This window comes from Podarcis bocagei (genome assembly GCF_964188305.1).
Source record: "Podarcis bocagei genome assembly, chromosome: 5".
Lineage (NCBI taxonomy): Eukaryota > Metazoa > Chordata > Lepidosauria > Squamata > Lacertidae > Podarcis > Podarcis bocagei.
Genome location: NC_138129.1, coordinates 36,007,604 through 36,026,549, shown reverse-complemented (window position 1 = coordinate 36,026,549; position 18,946 = coordinate 36,007,604). Strand labels below are relative to the sequence as shown.

Sequence of the window (18,946 nt, the reverse complement as noted above, 5' to 3'; positions counted from 1 at the left end):
GTTTGATTATACTTTCCTTCATATGACTGATAAAATTGCAGAGAGCAGTTAACAGTTTTTTGAAGTCAAACATAAGAACTGCCTTGCTGGATGAGACCAATGGCCCATCTTTCTCTCACGGGAGTCAACCAGATGCCTGTGAGAAGCCCACAAACGAAACATGAGCACAACAGCACTTCCCCCACCTTGGATTCCCAGGAACCGGCATTCAGAGATATACTGCCTCTGACACTGGAGGCAGAACAGAGCCATCATGGTTAGTTGCCAGCCAGATGCCTATGGGAAGTCCAAAAGGAGCTGCTGGCAAACAATCAGGATGCCTTGTGCAAATCTCACAGATCAGTTTGGCAATGCCACAGCGACTACGTATAATGAAGGATGTGAATCAGTGTTCTGGTTTTGACCTATAAAGTCTTAAACGGCTCAGGGCTGCAGTGCCTCGAGGACTGTCTGTCCCCTTATGAACTGACCCCAGACCCTGAGATCACCATCTGAGACCCTTCTTTGTGCGCTTCCTCCACGAGAGGTCCAGAGGGTGGCAGCACAAGAACAGGCCTTTTCTGCAGTGGCTCCCCATTTGTGGAATGCTCTTTCCTGGGGGGTTCGCCTGGCGCCTTCATTATGTATCTTTAGGCACCAGAAAAAAACCGTTTCCCTATAACCAGGCCCATAACATTCTATGTCCTTTAAAATGTGTCCTTTAAAATTTGTTTTGTTATGTATTTTGTGTTCTCATGTCGTACTTTTATGTTGTGATCGTCAGATGAAGGGCAGTATACAAATTTAATAACAAGCATTCTAGGGAGTGGACAGCTGTTATATGATGAAGTCTTTTCAGAATACGTTACAAACCACATTGAACAAATTATTGCCATTTTGCCAGTCTGCAGCCAGCAAGGCAGTTTTCTCTGCAGTCTTCCTCAAAGCATTACACTTCTCTTCCAGTAAGAAGGGAACTGAAAGCTTGTTTCTTAATAGCTTCTTTAAATCAAGAAACCACATCTTTTCCAGCCACAACTCTGGGGGCTGGAGAAAGCGGGGTTGGCTTTGGTTTAACCTTTACTGGTGCTGATTTTGCTTCCACCCCACTAAAGGTGCATTAAGATCCAACCCTTCCCCTCATTTCCTTCACTACAGGGTTGAGGAGCCTGTAGCTCTGCAGATGCTACTGAACTACAACTCCCATCATCCCTGGCCTGGCCCTGCTGGCTAGAGCAGATGGAGTGCAACTAACTGCTGTAGAGCCACGGGCTCCCCACCCTGGTCGGCAGGTGCTGTGAAAAGATGTGCCATCCCAACAACCAACAGCAACCCTAGAAAGGCATTTTACCACTTTCTCTATGAGGTCCAGGGCAACCCACTCACCTTAGAGAAAAGGTTGAAGCAGCCGAGGCGACTCACCATGCAGTATACCTCAGGCAGTCGTTTGCCTTTCCCTTCTGGCTAAAAAGGCGACAAGAGCAGACCTTTAGGTGCAAAGCAGTGGAACGTGCAAGAAGGCTAGACTGCTAAGGATCTCTCACGCTACTGTCACCTGAGCATCCCTGGTTTCAGCTTCTAAATAGTGCATCTTCCCTCCACCCTCCTTTTCCTTCAATATGCCAGGCTTAAGAATTATTTGAAACTGCTCAGGCATATAGCCTGCTAGCCACTGCAGTGGCACTCAAAGCCAATCCACCCACAGGACTGTGGACATGCACTCATCTTTCACCTGCAGCTGCAGAGCTTTCACGCTAGCATCCAAGACAGGGAGCTACTTACCAGGAGCTTCTTGCAATATCCGAACCAGCGGCTGCCATCCTCACCAGTCAGCACAAAGGAAAACGTTTCACTGGGAAAGAGAGAAAAAAGTAGATTGCCATGTTGACTGAGCGAGCACAGCAGGAGTTAGCCTACCCTGCAGAGGGCCCCATCTTCACAACGTGAATTTCACTGCTAGGCATAAATGACACAGCGCTTGTCCAGTTCCTAAATCTGTTTACAGCAGATATTTCATCAGTGTGCAGCCTTCCAAGATCTCCACCCACCCAGAAATGACCAGAACTGGCCGCCAAGAGATTACCTCCTTACCCCACCCTTGTTTGCAAGGGTCCCACTGGGGTAGGTAAGCAGTTCATGGTCAGCAATATCTAGGTCACTGCGACACTGCAGTGAATTGGGGGAAGGGTGGGCAGAAAGTAACAAGCAAATAAAAAGATTGCTAAAGGGTTGTAGTTTTGTTTGTGCTTTTAAACACTATTTTCAAGGTAGGGTATCTTTTAAAATAAAATTAAAAATCAAATCAATTTCTTCAACTAGCCAAAAGGACACACTTCCTAATGCATCTCAGTCTGAGAGCTGCAAAACCACATGAAAGGGGAGACATGTTGCCCTTACCAAGGGCAACCAACCCCACCCTTCAATGCTAATCACTTCTACTCCCAGGGTCACTATTCAGTCCTCAACAAGAGATACCCTAAGAGATGGAAAACCAGTAGCAAGGGACCTCGGGCCTGCAAGACCATTTCCCATAAGTCATGCCCAACACCTGCTGTCATCATTTGTTTATGTACTTGAACAAATTGTATACCACTTAATCAGTCATCTCCAAGTGGTCGGTGTACAGGAGACCCAATGCAATAAGACTAAAAATGTGTTAAATTTGTAATATCAGAATTCAGTTTGGAAGCCTGCTGGAAATGAAAAAAAAAAAGGCTTCATTAAGCACTGGAAGTTCAAGAGGAAGTGACATCGGGTGTGGGGCGGGTTCCTGCCGAAAGGATGGATTATAAGGTGCTGCTGACCTACTGATCATAGGCGCCTCTAAACCCCTGTGCCTTTGCAAACTGATTTCAAACCTCCTGGGCAAAGGAAGTGGGGTGTGAAGACATCAACAATCAGCCTGCTTACCCAGAGCTTTGGCCACACTGGCAATGAAACTGTTATGCCTGATATCATGGTGACATTGGGTAATTGACAGTTTGGTAGCCACACCGATCTGTCAAAATGCCACACAGGGGTTGGAGGAGGTCAGACCCAGGCCCACTGGCTAGGTCCAGTTCCTCACCGCTGCTCCCAAGTAATCCAGTTCTTAGCCTAGATTCTCACTAAATAAAAACAATCCATTTTACAGTCTCTCACCTCTTTGACTCTGATGTCGGGCACCAGTCTTTGGGGTCAGGAAAACAGAATTTGGGGATGACCTTTAGCCTCTCTTCAGTGTCCTTAGACTGCCGAAAGGGGTGGTCAGGCTGCAGAGGGAACACACGCCACGTCACTGAACACAGCCAGGCAAGCAAGGAGTTTCTCTCTGGGTGCAGACATGGAGAACTATCCTCCAAGCACACCAAACACCAGCCTTGCTCCCACATCAATTTTTCATCCTCGCCTCTCCTCCAAGAGCTGCTTTTGACTTGAATACCTTGAAAAGGGTACCCCACTCCCCCAAATAAAAATAAGTTACAATTTTTCAAAGGCAGAGGAACAGTTTCCAGGTATGATCAGATCAATTCTGCAGTAAGAGTATGCAGGTTACTGATTTCCTTCAGAATTCATTAACCAATTTGCAACAAATGTTTCCAAAGCAGCGCTCAATTAAAATATCAGAAAACAGAGTGTATAATAATAATAAAAAATAGGCATATTAATATATACATGTCTTGCTATTTCCTGATTGATTTACAGCATGGTCTTCGTTGTAAAAAAAAAACACCCCTGCCCACTCCAGTCTAGCTTGCTTTACTGTTGAGACCAGTAAAGGCTTTCCAGGAGCTTTGCTTCACTGCAGACTCCCATGCAAGGGAGTGACTGGCACATTGTTTGGAAACAGCACTATTTTCGGAGCTGGCGATAGCCTGTAATCACTGAGCTCATGTTATAATCATTGCCTCGTAATTACTAGGGCAATGTTTCCTGCTGGATCCCAGCCTCAAAGACCCTCCCGTGCAAATCTTGTTAACATCCTACCAAATATCTCCCCAGCAGAGGGAAGGCTAGCAGACTGGCAGGGCGCCATCCACTTTGTCAGCAGTGGCACAAAGAGAAAACACACACACACAGAGAGGTCATGGGAGGCGGTGGGATGTTGCTCACTGTGCCTCCTGAGCAATGTAGGCCAACACATCCCCCTCCCTGTTTTTGTTATCAACAGCAACCAGGATGAAGTCAGCGCTGCTCTGGGATTACCATTAAAACTGAGTTGCACTTCCTCTCTCTGTCTGCGGGCCGCCCCCAGCAGCGCAGCACTAGAAACTGGTGCATGTTTTGCCCAAACAAAGCTGAGCTTCTTTTCTGGCTCTCTGGCAAAGAGCTGAGCGATCGTTCAAGCCCAGATTTTGCATAGGGACTTGGGCACAGCCAGCTAGGTCAGCACTTGGGCATTTCCACTAGACCACAGTCCAGCAGGCAACATTTCAGCCTGAGGACGGAAATACATGTTGCTCCCCAATGCATGTAAACATGTAAAGCACGATGGTTGCTTAGGCAGGAGTTTTGGACTGGGAGGGGGGATGGAACTGGAGAGGGAGCATTTAACCCTTTCTCTGCCCCCAAATCAATTCTCCATCCAAGCTGCTGGCATCGCAACACCTCCGTCAGATTCCAGATGTACTTTTGAGGAAGCAAGCATACATTTTAAACCGCATTTTAAAAATTTGTATTTTGGAGGTGCAATTTATTTCAGGCAATGTAGGCCGTCTTTGAGTGTTTTAGAAATAAATCTGAAAGGTGGGGTTAAAACATCACTTACAGATAGATAGACTGGAGATTTATAGAGGTTTATAGGGAAATCTCCCTCCTGAAGCTGCATTTTTTAAGGAAAAGCAGCTGTCAGGCTCTTTTTGCACATATTTTGCATCTGGCATGCAATTAGGCTCCAAGGATGCTCCAGTTCCTGAGGGGCCTAGGACAAATCCCAATGACTGCCACAGAATCAATTTCAGCCACCCACTGTGCTATGGGCCTTTCATAAGTCTCATTCCCTTACAAGTCACTGAGACTACACAGTGGAATTATTTTAAGAGATACAAATACGTCAACCAAGGACTTTCAGACCAGCTAGTGTACTTGTGCTTCTGTTCATCTCAGTGTGTATTATACTGCTACAACAAGAGCAAAGGGACCCACAATACATATTCAAAATAACATTAAGCTCTGGACAATGGAGACAGACGTCCGCATCGCTATGCCACTCACCTTGCTAGGAAACTGCTGTATAATCTGTGGGGTGTATGTTGCATCTGATGGCTTCTTCTGTAGTGACACCACCACAAAGAGCTCAAAGAGCTGCTGCTCCTGGAACTCGATGAGGTCCCTCTCCAGAGTCTGGTAGTGTGGATTTCTCTTGGACTGAGCCTGTACCTGCAGCAGGCGCTTATGGCGACCTAAGGGAGACAAATGACCTCTTAACTGCTAAAGCCTTTTATCCTGAGTGAAGGAAGGGGAAGCAGCAACAGAGAGTAAGAAGGTTGAAGGGTTAGAGGCAGATTAGCCAACATGGTGCCCTCCAGTTCTTGTCGAACTCCATCTCCCATCAGTCCTACCCAGCATGGCCAAAGCTCAAGGATTATGGGAGCTGTAGTTGGGCACACATTTGGAGGGCAATACATTGACCTGGCCTGGATTAGGGGATTTAATCAAGGTCATGCAGACAGCCAATGATAAAGTTGGGAAAAAAGCAAGCTCTGTTCTCCTGCATACCAGTAAAGGTTGGGAGGAGCAAGAGACAGCTTGGTACCAAATTAGCTATGCTGCCCAATCTGAGGTAAAACATACTAACATCTGAAAGCTACAACACGAGGACAGAACTGGTTTCCTCCTCTCCACCATAGTGAGCTATCACAAAGCATCCCATTCTGAATGGGATTGGAGCAGTATTCAAAACTGCACCAACTGCAGTGACTTAGGCTTCATGTGGCCTGCATGTAAAAAGTCGCACTTCCTTTATTCCAAACCTGACTGCAATGTCTTCCCTTCCCACCTCTAGCACCTAAGAGAGGGTGCTTATCTGAGTGTCGGGCACTACTGAGGGTGGGCACTACTGAAATGTGTCTGTGCTAGGCTACAGGCAAAGCTTTGCAGGCATGGAGAGCAGGAAATGCTGGTGTGTCCAGAGCCACTGGTGCCAGCTTGAGCAGATGAGTCATGACACAGATCCAGTTTGGAGCCTGTTGCTCTAGTTGTTCTTCCTCCAGTGCTTATATGCAAGCCTGGGATAAAGGGCCAAACTCATTATGTATAATCTCACTCCAGTTACTCCTTTTTTCCCAGCAAAGGGCGTTTCACAATCTTGCAGGACCATACAGAGTACAGAAATGAATGGGCTAAAGAGGCGACATTGGAGATGCCTCTGGGAGGGGCGTGTGACCAGCCTCTTAATATATTTTACCACAAGAAGCTCAGTGACTACTTCATAGCACCATGGAACTGGAGAGAAGCAGCCTCTGCAGCATCTAGATGCCCTAACTCTAACCTGTTCCTTTTCGGATGTCTTCTCTTCACCTTTGGAAAAGGACACAACTGCTTTGGATGGAATCTATTCCCTAAAAGAGTTGGGTTTTTTGAGGGGAAACCTCCCTCCTTTGAGGGAACTCATTCCACACTGGCTCATGTGCAGCAACACCCATTCATGCCTGCCATGGGATTACCAGGTTTCTCAGAGGATTCTGGTCCACTTTCAAGGTTTATGCAGAGCAACAGCTAAGCTTGTTGGGCTTTGCTGTTGCCCTGTAAAAATCAAATGTGCCCTAGAACCTGTCAAACAGTCACTAGGGAGAGGCTACCCTTCGCAAGAAAATAGTAATAATGACAGGCAGGCTGTCTTTCAAGAAAGCCTTCCATAGTTGCTGATTTTCCCATCAAGCAACTGGAACTCGAGAGTTCATGAGGACACAGTTTGAAAGCCACCACCTGAGCTCTAAACATGCCCACTTCCTTCAGATATTTTTTTCCTGTCGGTCACCCTAATCCTTTATTCTCTTCACTGGGATCCTAGGCATGAAGTCCTCATGCCAAAGTTTTAGTAGACATAGCTCCCAAGCAAGCTATGCTCTCCCAAGTACTGAAAGAAATATGCATCCCCTGAGCTCCACAAGCAGCCAAAAATGGGGAACTGGTGGCCCTCCAGTTGTTAATGGTCTACAGCTGCCACCATCTCTGATGGCCAAGCTGGCTGGAGGTAACATGAGTTGGAGACCAACAACATTCAGAGGGCCACAGCTTCCCATCCCTGCTCTAAGCATTCATAGTGAGCCCATTTTGCCACAAATGGTCAATATTCCAAATACTCAAATGGTTCACAGAAGCTATATGCAGCCTGGCCATTTCTAGTAAATATACCAGCAGGTGATCCAGCAGCTATAATTATGCCCCATGAGCTGGCTCAGCCCTTGTGACTCACTCACTTTTTGGCAGATTCTCCGGTTCACTGTCATACCCATTGGTTTCACCTGAAACGATAGAGAATTTCCATCAGAATTTCCCAGCTGGGTGGGAATAGGAAATGCTGGAAGGCAATTGACGCACTAATGACCCATCATGGGCCTAAGGGCACCAAAAGCTGGGCACAGGTGCAACATCTGGCAAAAGCATCTGCTGCCACACACACTCCAAGTGTTAAACAAAGCAAATAAAACTCATCATATGGTTTTGAGGAGGCATCTTCCATGTTGTGCAATGTAAGGAAGCATCACCATAAATTGTTTAGCACTGCTAGGCAACTTGACAATGCTGATTTGCAAAATGCAGGTCACACAAAGAACACATGGCTCTTTACTAGGCAGTTCAGCACATGCCAGGAAGAAAAGCCGCATAGAAAAACGTAGTAGCACAGTTTTTAAAAAACCAGGGACTACTTTATTCTTCTGCAATTTTAGTACAGAACCTTCTACATTATCCTAAGGTCATTAGAGGAAGGGCAGGATAAAAAAGGAGTAAGCAAATATTAAACATAATCAATACTCAAGAGTTGGCAAATACATGCTTATCCCCACCAATGTTTGGATATCTGACTAGTAGAACTTTATATAACTCAAAATCTATACCTCTGGCTGGAGAAACTTCTTTTCCTGTCTGGGCCACCAACTTCACCCTCTTCTTCCCTCGTTTGGAGTCAAAGATTTCCTGAATCTTCAACACAAGCTGAAACCCAAAAAACAAAGTGGAAATCAAGAGGGGCCACATGTCTCCCAAGTATCCAGACAAGGATTGTAAAAGCTGGCTATTCACAGAGCCATGTTGGAAAATTTTGAGGTGGGCAGCTACCAAACCCATGTCAAGGATCCATCTAGATGGCAAACTGAATCATCTGGCCTCCGGAAGAAACAGACAAACGTGTAATTGAAAAGGATAACAAGGGATGTATATGGACACTGGATATACATGCCACTAGGAGTCCTGACATGGGCCTGATCTTGGGACCAGGTCACAGGGAGAAGTGAAACCTGTGGGCCTCTAGAGAACTTCCCACAGTACTCTGTAGCATGAAGTGTTTGTTACATCTACAGTCTTGCGCAAAGGCACATTCAACTCCATGCACACAGACCCAAGATTCATAACATAGGTTGGCTTGGCTTTCCAAAGGTGTGCCTATTTAGAGGATCAGGAACATGAAAATCTATGTTCATGCTCCATTACAACTATGTTCACCATTCTAGAATCTGATTGCTCATGTGCTACTGCTGAGGGGGAACCACTGATGCTCTGGCCCCCTCATGCATCACTGCTGGCCACGATCCAACAATGTCTGGAGGGCCACAGATTCTCAAGGAAATGGAAGCAAGGGACCTCCCTTGCCGGGACTGAGGAACAGTTTGGTCCTGGAAATGAAGGGAAGGACTGACCCTTCGAATAAAAGAGAGGGGAACATAGTTTCATATCTGGAGGCAGGCAGGCAGGCACTTAGTTACTGGGTGCCCCTTTTTTGAGTTACCTACTTTATGTTGCTCTAAAAAAACCCACGCACTAAGAGATGAGTGGTGGTGGCAGCAGCAGCCAAGCCCATCCAGTTCCATATGTAGTATCAGGCGTCTCAAGCCACAGGCAGACAGAAAGCTCTTCGGCTCAGCATGTCAAGTCATAACCTGCTGGCGCTCTCATCTCCTGTGGAACTGCTTTGCCGCCTGAAAGGCGCGGCACGCAGGCCAAGTTCCCTCTTGCCCGACTTTAAGAATGCATTCGACATTCCAAGCACAGGCCACAGGGTGGGGACCAGTCGTTCCCATCACCACCAGCAATGCACAAGTGCAAGAGGCAAGCACCAGGTAAATCTGCTCACAGTCCCAACCCTTTCCCTGACCTCGGCAACCCAAGCAGGGTCAGGCGGGCAGAGGAAGAAGGAACCGCAGCAGCAATCTGCTCGGCTGCTCCTGGGCCAGGGCGGTGCACAATAGTGTGCAGCACAACCCGAGGGCACTGCTGCCCTTTTGCAGGAAGCGCTGCACTTCCTCCATCCATTTCCTCCTGCCTCTCTTCCGCTCCTGCAGAGTTTTCCCAGCCTTGATCTTAATCTGAGAGCTACTTCACACTTGTAGCGAATGGTAGCCCAGTTACACTGGTGTTTGTTGAGACGAAACATGCAAAATGCCAAAGGGGAGAAGGGGTGTGTGTGCATGCCAGGTAGCTGAGACTTTCCACACACCTTTTTTGCCACAGAAGCACTGTGGTTTGGAAACATGTTTCCCTGCCCCACACTTTCTAAGCCAGCTGCCACAAACTCTGGCAGTCACAGGGCTGTCACATTTGTCAGCAGCTTCAAGAACCCAGGAAAAGTGGTTGAGAGCTGCAGATATGGCGTCAGGATGCTGGAACGTAGCACATGCTTCTCTGGTGGGGTTGACCAAGATTCTTTGCCACAGTGTGTTTGGGCATCACTCCAGCAATCTTGTGAGTTCAGAGTGAGAGAACAACATGCATTTTCCCTGTCAGTAAATTACTCCTTTACTTTTGGAGGCTGTTTAGGGGTCTCTGTCTGACAAAGGGCACTCATGTGGGACATTTCATCATTCCTCTTGGCACAACGTTTATAATCATCTTTGCACACTCCAAGAAATGCTGATGTGTAACACTTGGAAAAGGCAACAAGTCTGGCCTGGGGAATATGCTAGCCTTCCCTCCTCCTACCCCCAATTCCCTCTGCCACAGAAGAAAGAGATTTTTACTAGGCTGCGTGGGCCGGCTCAGTCCTTTGGCCTAAAGTAGATGCCAGAATTGGGAGCTTTTATTGCTCAGGTCCCTAGCTAGACAACAATATCTGAATCACATCTCTTTTTTTTGCAATGCTTTCTTACTGTAGGGTTACCAAGAGAACTGGTGTGTGTTGTGCACTGATTTTTTAAAAATACAGATGCATGCGAGGTGATATAAAAAGACCCCTAGCTGGACAGGAGTCCAATTTCTCCAGTGCGTAGGCAGCATCAGAAGCGAATCTTAGTTTGCCGACTACACCAGTCATGCATCTCTGTTACTCACTCACCCACGGGAGGGAGCGGCAGGAAACACATCAGGAAAATGATATTCAAGTTTTATGGAACTGTCTCATTCCTAATAAACTGCTCAGCAGCTTTAAGCCACAAAACACTTTGGAGGTTAAAATGTTAAATCCGGAGTAAGCCACTCCAGAGGAATAAGCTACATGAGCCTAGGCAGAATAAAATGAACTCAGGGTCATATTGAGCCTTTACAAGCAGCACTGATCACTTGTTTAAAATCAGAATTAAACTTCCAAAGTGAATGGGGGTTAGCTGCATATTAACTGCACGTTGCCACATACTGCCTGTGCCCACTTGCTAATCAGCCTGAATAGCTGTCTATGCACAGCAGGACAGCAGCATCCAAATAAACAAAGGAGTGGAATTAATTCAGGCATGGGCTTCCACAAGGAGGACTAGCTAGCTGAAACTTGCACCTAGATTTGAACTAGGTTCAAATCACTGCTCAGCATTGCTGCAGAGGAAGGGTGAAGATCTCCTCATGCTCAGGACCATTCCCAGAGCTGAGTGGGGTGGTGCATGAGCAGGGAAAGAAAGAAAAGACTCTTGCTCCTCTTGCTGCTCCCCACCCCCACCCCCCACCCCCGGGGTGGGACCCTCAAAGTTTTGAATCGTGCTTCCTCACCCGAGGTAGATTCTTCCTCTTCCTGCTTCCAGCCTCGCCTGCTTTGAAGAACTTCCACTCCGTCAGCGTAACAGGTAGAGTTGTGTCCTTTGGCAGCCTCCCACGCAGGCAGATCCTTGTGGTCTTTAGCTCCAAGGTTTTGCGGTGAAGGAAGTGTGGCTTCGGGGGTAGCTGCACAAAACCAAAAATAAAATAAAAACATGGTTGAGAGTGAAAAGGTTTCACTAGGAAAGTGATTCCCTCTAAGCTGAATGTGGGCAGGCACCAATAATGAACAAGAATTCTGCAAATAGGCTGCCTGCTTTTTATGGTAGTGACAATGAAGTAGAAGTGTCTAACAGGCATGGGAACAATCCCTGGTTTGGAGAAGAGCACAGGTCGAAAAGTCCCATTAGTTGAGCAGTGGGAAAATCTAATTAGGCCTGCCTCCTCTCCCACCACCTGCCCAATTCTCCTGATTTACACACCTGTGCATTTAGTAGTTGTTTAGCTTAGTGACTGTCCTCTTCCCCTAAAATCATTTTGGGGCAAAATAGCAGCTAACACAATCTCCCTGATTTGTCACTGGAGAAGCAGGGGGTGGGTGTCATTTCAAGTCAGTTATAATGGGAACCAAGGACACAGGCTTTAAGTGCCTGCCAACCTTTTCTTGGCTCCTCAAAAGTTGTTGGAACTCCAATCAGCCCCAGCCAGCAAGACCAACAACTCAGGGCTGGAGGGCCACAAGGATGGGAAAGGCTAGCATTGTGAATGCGCCTCAGGCTCATTCCTTCACAAGTGGGAGGGATGGAGAAGCGTCAGCTTTCAGTCTTGAACAAATGCACTTCCCTATTTTATAGGTGGTAAAATCACAGTGAGTAGGAGGTCTGAAAAGGGAAGCATACACAGATGCACATGTTTAGGCAACAAAGTGCCTCCCCTGCACTGCTACGAAGACCCCTGTGGTGCTGTAGATACTGGGCATATGGCTTAATCCCCAGGCAGCACAAGCTCCCCTCCCCAAAAGAGTACCCTAGCGCATGTGTGTGGAGGTATGCTCCTAACCCACAGATCGTGAATGCGCTTCAGCATGCATGCACAAATTTCCCCTTCCTCTTTTGTTCCCTGCGTGGGGAGTGCAGAGTATTGTCTTCGGACAAGGAGAGATCAAGCTAATGCTAACACAGCATAGCGAAGCAGCATTTTACTCTCTAATGGTGAATTCACAGACGTGCAATCTTCAGTCAATAACAGCCAAGAGTGGTCAAAGCCACAGTGTCACAGGTTTGCAATCACCCCAAACACACAAAACCTTTCAATGGAAGCAGTTCAAACACTTAGCTCAACGCCACTGAGTCTGTGCATGTCTGAACTTATTCCATCTTAGTCAACTGAATTCCTGTGAAGTGCAGGGACAAAATCCAGCCTTAGGTGGGGATGCAGAGAACAGACATTGAGAAATGGACCTTCACCTTGGGAGGCTTGATGGTGCTCCGGGCAGGAGGCAGCTTCCAAGCAGAGGGGATCCTCCAGAGAGGCTTCACTTTGATGTCTTCATACAGGTTCTCCTTAGCAGGATCTAGGAAAAGGGAGTATCGTGAAGGAGAGAGGCAGAATACCAACATGCTTGCAACAACAAAAGGCACAAACTGGGACCATGTCTATAGCAGAGGAGCGGAAACTCTGGCCCAAAAGACAATCCTGGCCCACCAGGGGTTCCAATTCAGCCCACAAGGACCATTTTCCAAAACCACAGCCACCTGTCAATCAGCTGATGGGCAGGGTGTGAATTCTACCTTGTTCTGCTACGCAAGCAAGTAGCAAGGAACTCATGCACAGAGCCAGTGGCTGCAGATAGCAGGTTTCAGCTCACCACCTACTGGTTGATGGGGGGCGGGTTCAGTCCTGCTGTGGAGCTGAAGCCCAACCACACAGGCAAAACTTGGCAGGTGGGAGGGACAACCCACCTGTCATTAAGATGTCAAAGGTCATGCACAGGATTTTCTTGGTACAACAGAAAAATACAGCTACTGTTTTGAAAATGATTACTCTCTGGCTTTGGTATGCTATAGACACACACACACACACACACACACACACACACACAAACACACAAAACATCAGAAATCTATCAATTTGTTCTCAGAGAGCTGAGATGAAAACATTCCTTTCTCAAAGCTTGTACAACCAGGAAAAGGCTCCTGAGAATACATCAATTATTTCTATCAGATAAAATGTGGCCCTTCAAATTGTTCTGAAACTACACAGAAATGGGGGGGGGGAAGAGACACTTAAAAAGAAAACAGGAAAAATAAGGAGGAAATGAAGGAACTCTGATACGATGGAAGAATGGGGCAGCTTGAGCAGGTTTGGGGGCTGCATAAAATGGCATGAGGGCCCATAGGGTGCCTACTTGTGAACTAACAGAAAGGAAATGGGGAGGAAGAAAGCACAAAGCAGCAGCATGCTCTGCAAATCCCCACACCCGCTTCTGTTCAATTTGCTGTTTTGCAGCAGAGAAGTGGTATTTTATATCACTCTACAAACAGGCATCTATAAACATGTTCAACAGGTCGGCTCCAAACTAGTACAATTCATTTCCTCCAAGTGAACTTTGCAACATACCAATAATGTCCTCATAGAGGTTGTCCTCCGATTGCGTGCAATAGAGGCGGACACTTGTGGTGCCATTCAATTCTTCATGGAGCTTTTGGTACTCAATGGCTGCTAGCCGGTTTCGGTAACCTTGGATGTCCTCAAATTCAAAGGACTTTCTGCAAACAAAGCATAGAGTTGCCTTATCATCACACAAGCCTCACAAGCAATAACATGCCCATCTCCTATGTTTTGTTAAAGGGCTGCTGCCCCTGTCTAGAGCTGACTGAAATGTTTGTTTTCCTTTTGGAGAATTTCCAGCATAAAACTGCACTTTTAGAAAAAGTAGTATTATGCAGCTCTGTCTTCAGTTCTTCTCCATTCAGAACGTATAAAGACAATAGAAAGGGGTGAGATCATTTTTAACATAATTTCTCTCAGAAATTGTTTTTCATGCCTTAAGGCAATGATGGGGAAACCTGTTCCTGCCCCAGGAGTTGCTGGACTCCCATCAGCCCCAACCAGCATGGCCAGTGGGCAGGCATGATGGGAGTTGTAGTGCAATATACATCTACATTTGAACATATGGGTTGTAATAGTCAGTTTCATTTAGACAACTATTTAGACTGATTATATTAATGTATACTAAAACAGGAATGATGAAATACTCTTTCTGTGAAAAGTCAGCTGGAAATTTATTTTTGTTTTTTTAATCTATTCCCCCCCCCATTTTTTCTGTTACAATTGCGAATAGAAATATTAAAAGATGGGAGAACCTTTCCGATTTCCTGATGATGGAAGAATGAATGGGGGGAACTGAGAGAAGAGTACGCTTAGACTGGGCTTCAAGGGCTTGCTAATTGGAAGGTTGACGGTTTGAATCCGCGCAACAGGGTGAGCTCCTGTTGCTCTGTCCCAGCTTCCAGCAACCTAGCAGTTCAAAAGCACACCAGTGCAAGTAGATAAATAGGTACCACTCTGGCGGGAAGGTAAACAGCATTTCCGTGTGCTCTGGCTTGCGTCACGGTGTTACGTTGCACCAGAAGCGGTTTAGTCATGCTGGCCACATGACCCGGAAGGCTGTCTGTGGACAAAAGCCAGCTCCCTAAGCCTGAAAGCGAGATGAGCGCTGCAACCCCATAGTCGCCTTTGACTGGACTTAACCATCCAGGGGTCCTTTACTTTTACCTACTTGCATAAGAGGACCAGAGAGATCAACCTGGCACCCACCTCTTGGATCTGCTTCGGATTCCTCTGCTGACCACTTTCTGCCCAGTATCATAGGAGGTTGAGGCAGGACAGCCACCATTAGACTGACGTTCTGGCGCCTTCCTCTCGGCATAGCCTCCATTAGGGCAATCTGTGTGGTCCTTCTCAGACAGGTATCGGAAAGTCCTTCGTGGTTTGGGTACCGGATTGATGGCTGGTCGCCCCTCCTGACCTTCAACGTCACAGTAGATGTTCTCCAAGCTCTTTGTTGGAGCCAGGTTCAGCTCCTTCTCTGTTGAGCCACAGCTTTCCCGCTTTCTTTTCAGGTCCAAAGCCAGAGCGAGGACTTGGTCGGGAGGAAGGGCTTCTATCTGTTTCCATAGCTCCCGTGAGGTGTAGAAGTTCCCTGGAGGGAGCCTCTCCCCCTGCCAGTCTGCCTCATCCTCTCCTTCAGATATAACACCATTGGGGAGCTGCTCAACCAAGGGGCTCTCTGGAGCCTCTTGGAGCCTCTCCTCTTCCTCCTCAGTCACACAGCAGAGGCGAGAGTTTTCCCGGAAATCTAAGCCAAGGCTCTGAATGTTTGCTAGTCCTTCTGAATGCCTGCTGTGCCCAAGTCCCACCGTCTGTCTCCTGCTCTCTTGACCATACTTGACCCCAAAGTCCTGAGGCTTCTGTCTTTCCTCCTGGCAACCCCCTTGAGTCCGACCCTCCCACTGAGAAATCTTTTGTTTTATGTTCCGGCAGTGGCTACGAGACAGGGTTTGCACAGCAGTGCGGGAAAAGCCAGGATCTGTGCTGCCCGTGGGGTGCATGGCAGGCAACGTAAGTTCACATCACAGCACGTTGCCTCCCAGTTGCAGTAAGTGAGATTTGTAATTCCAGAGTCAAGATGCTGAGGGTTTCCAGTCAAATCCAGTTCGGAAAGTAATCCAACAACTGTGCTGAAAGGGGAAACATATTCTGACGGCACCCTGAAGAAAAAGAGAGAAACGGGACATCCATCAGAAGGGGTGCAAAACGTATGCTTTGGACACAATCAACCAGTCCATCCATCAGGTGTCACAAGACACTCTTGGTTTGTTGGTTTGTTTAAATTACTCCAAGGGTCTTTCTGTACATTGCAGGAAACCCAGATTTCCAACTGAATGTACACCTGACCTGGAATTCCAGCCTGTCCCAGCTCTCTGACAAGTGTACAGTCCACATGTTTGCCTTGTTCACACATTTTATATTTTTAGGTATACCTTAAAAGCTTAAGCGTATACCTAAATAACCAAAGCAAATGTGTGCCTCTGCACATAAGGTAATAACTTCCTGAGCACGAGCAATAAACGGAAGTCTAACATTTCCAAGCTGTGTCAGGGATTGGCTTTGAATACCTCACCCATTTCAGCTTCCCTCAGATCTAGAAATTAAGCAGCCAGGTGAAACTCTGCACCCAGCCACCTTTCGTAACTACTAACTACATATTCAACCCTTTTAATGAATACAGCACTTGGCATTTTGAAACGTCATTATTATTCTCATTTTACAGAACGCTTCTATGTTCCTTTTGCTGTTACAACCTATCGGGTGCTCTTACTGTGAAGGTATTTATGCAAAAGCCTTTCTTCTTTCAATCCAGGAAGTAAAGAGAATAGAATGTGAAAAGGGAGAGGGCAAAGAAAAAAAAATGAAACTTCTGGCTAGTTCACTGCATATTATTGGGTGGCTGCAGAACTGAGGGCAACATAAAGAGAGCCTGCTGAAAAGACCAGTGGCCTGTCTAGTCCAGTATCCTGTTCTCACATTGGCCGAGCAGATGCCTATGGGAAGTCTGTAAGCAGCACCTGAGTACAACACCACTTTCCCACTTGTAATTCTCAGCAACTAGCATTCAAGGGCACACTGCCTCCAACAATGGAGGCAGAATATAGCCAGGGAATTGCATGGGGGGGACGGGACTGCAGCCCATAGTCTAATTGAGGGGGGCAATAGGGGGGAGCCCAGAGGGAGGGTAGGCAAGAAGTGGGATATGGAAGAGAGAAGCTGAAAGGAGATGGGGGCGGAATTCTCTGCAAGGAATCAATTCATACCACTGGCAAGAGTGATCTGTTCCTCTCTTGGCAGCCTGCGGGGTGGGGAAGGCAGGAGATAGAAGGAAAGAGACACACAGAGAGAAGGGGGTTTCAGAAAGAGAGAGAAGGGGTGGCCCCACTCACTCCTTTTTGGCTCTGCCCCACCCATGCTCACTCCAGCTCTGTCTACCACTGATCCTCAACAGGAGGGGGGGGGGAGCAGTGGGAAAGCAGCACCTCTGCCACCATCAGATTTTGGGCATCTGAACCACCATGGTTGAAAGGCGACTAAGTTACAACAGAACGAGCTGCAGCCCCAGAGTTTGCACAAGTGCTTGTGCTTGCTTGCTTGGACTGGACAGGGTTTTCCTCAGTATGAAATCCCACCACAACCACAGTCTTCTTTTGCTCAGCAACACTCAGCACACTTGCTGAAAAGATGAACAAGGCCTCCTGAGTCCCAAGGCACAGCTGGAGGCTGATGCTGTCTGTATTTCACAAACAGGAAAACAGGTCGAGACAGTGATGCAACCCACCCACTGCCACTGCAGGCGGAGGTGGCAGAGGCGAGTCTTGGACCCAACAGAGCTGGTTCACAGGCTTCTGTCTGCCCCACACCCTGCATGGTGATGACAGGGCGATTGCTGTGTTTTCCCATCATTTGCACAGGTGGGTGAAAGAATCCTCCCAGGCCCAGTATTGCTTCAGATCCCAGTAAAGATCCTCTGAAGGCTGCCCAAGATGCTCTTGTAAGCCCTTAAGGTAAAGAAACTGAAGAAAGAGCACCAGGTGTTCTGGGGTTTGCTACAGCATACTTACCGGTACTAATATATATCTTTGTGGTTGCACTCTCCAGGGCAGTTGCACAACACTGCAGGAAGAAAACACCCATAATATTTTCCCATCTCCATAGGACAAGACCAGTGCAAGTGTTCTCTGACACCAGCAAATAAACAACCAACAACAACTGCACCACCCACCAGAAGTGGCATAAACCAGCAGCAGAGGTCTTCAAGCCAGCAGCCCTTTCTCTGCTCACAGAGCTACCAGGTTGTTACCAACACTCAAGAGAGACCTGGAGGGGGAACTGAGCAAAGCCTCAGGTGCAGAAAGGTTCCTACTTTCAGAGACTTCAGGAGTCACAGATCACGTTTCCAAGCTTCCCTCTTTAACTGGGAGCTCTAGAAACTTGTATAGATGAGTGCTGATGATGGGGGTTCTAAAATGACAAAGACCCCCAGCATTTTCCTTAGGATGAGCCATGGCTAATTTAGTCCTGATTAGGACAAGGGCATTAGAGACAGTGGGAGCTATCCAGTCTGTGGAGAACTCCTTGCATTGAATTTTAGCTTTACTTTTTGACAGGCACCCCACACCTACCCATATTGCTGCCCACATTGCTGCCCGGTGCTTTGACCCAGATGGAAATGCCCACCATTTTGCAAGACCCACCCTGACAGGCAAAGAAAGCCCTTCCCCTCCTCCATCAGGCTGTGCTGTTTTGCAAAGCAGCTGGGGCTCCCTTCCTTCCAGGGTTTCAGGAGGTTCCTTTCCAGTCCTACACAGAAAATTACTATAAATAGGCCTGCCTCAAAGCATCCTGAGCATCTGGGAGTCGGCCTCTTCCACACACCCTCGTGTGGCCTTGATTAGCAGCAGCAGCAATGTGGCCACTCCCCAAAGTAACAGGCTGGCACTGAGTGATAATTCTCTCTCCCCCCTCCCCAAGGAACAGCTGCTGACATCTCTAGAGATCACGGAGCCCAAGAGAAGCAAGGGGGTCTGGCTAGCTGGGGTGGCGGTGGGAGAGAGACTACGAATAAAGGAACCCAAATAGTGAGAACAGCCTCCAACTTCTTGCAAAATACCCCAAAATGTTCATCATGTTGCCTGTCTGCCTGAAGACATTGCCCAGCCATTTCCTTCCCCGGTAATATGGCACAAATTCTCTCCATCCTGTTCTTTCCATTCAGAGCCAGACATAGGGCTCATCCAGACTTCATTTTGTGCCACAC

At 47.4% G+C, this 18,946-nt stretch overlaps 1 protein-coding gene across 1 annotated transcript in view; it reads right to left on the bottom strand.

Annotated features, from left to right (window-relative positions):
* DENND2C (DENN domain containing 2C) overlaps window positions 1-18,946 on the bottom strand; it is a 56,359-nt gene that overhangs the window by 12,744 nt on the left and 24,669 nt on the right. The window contains exons 2-11 of the mRNA XM_081194692.1: window positions 14,893-15,845; window positions 13,693-13,841; window positions 12,540-12,646; window positions 11,089-11,259; window positions 8,019-8,115; window positions 7,380-7,424; window positions 5,173-5,360; window positions 3,121-3,230; window positions 1,762-1,831; window positions 1,366-1,443 (exon numbers count right to left, since the gene is read on the bottom strand). Of these exons, the coding sequence (XP_081050818.1) occupies window positions 1,366-1,443; window positions 1,762-1,831; window positions 3,121-3,230; window positions 5,173-5,360; window positions 7,380-7,424; window positions 8,019-8,115; window positions 11,089-11,259; window positions 12,540-12,646; window positions 13,693-13,841; window positions 14,893-15,686 (1,809 nt within the window). The 5' untranslated portion in view covers window positions 15,687-15,845. The remainder of the gene's footprint in view (window positions 1-1,365; window positions 1,444-1,761; window positions 1,832-3,120; window positions 3,231-5,172; window positions 5,361-7,379; window positions 7,425-8,018; window positions 8,116-11,088; window positions 11,260-12,539; window positions 12,647-13,692; window positions 13,842-14,892; window positions 15,846-18,946) is intronic.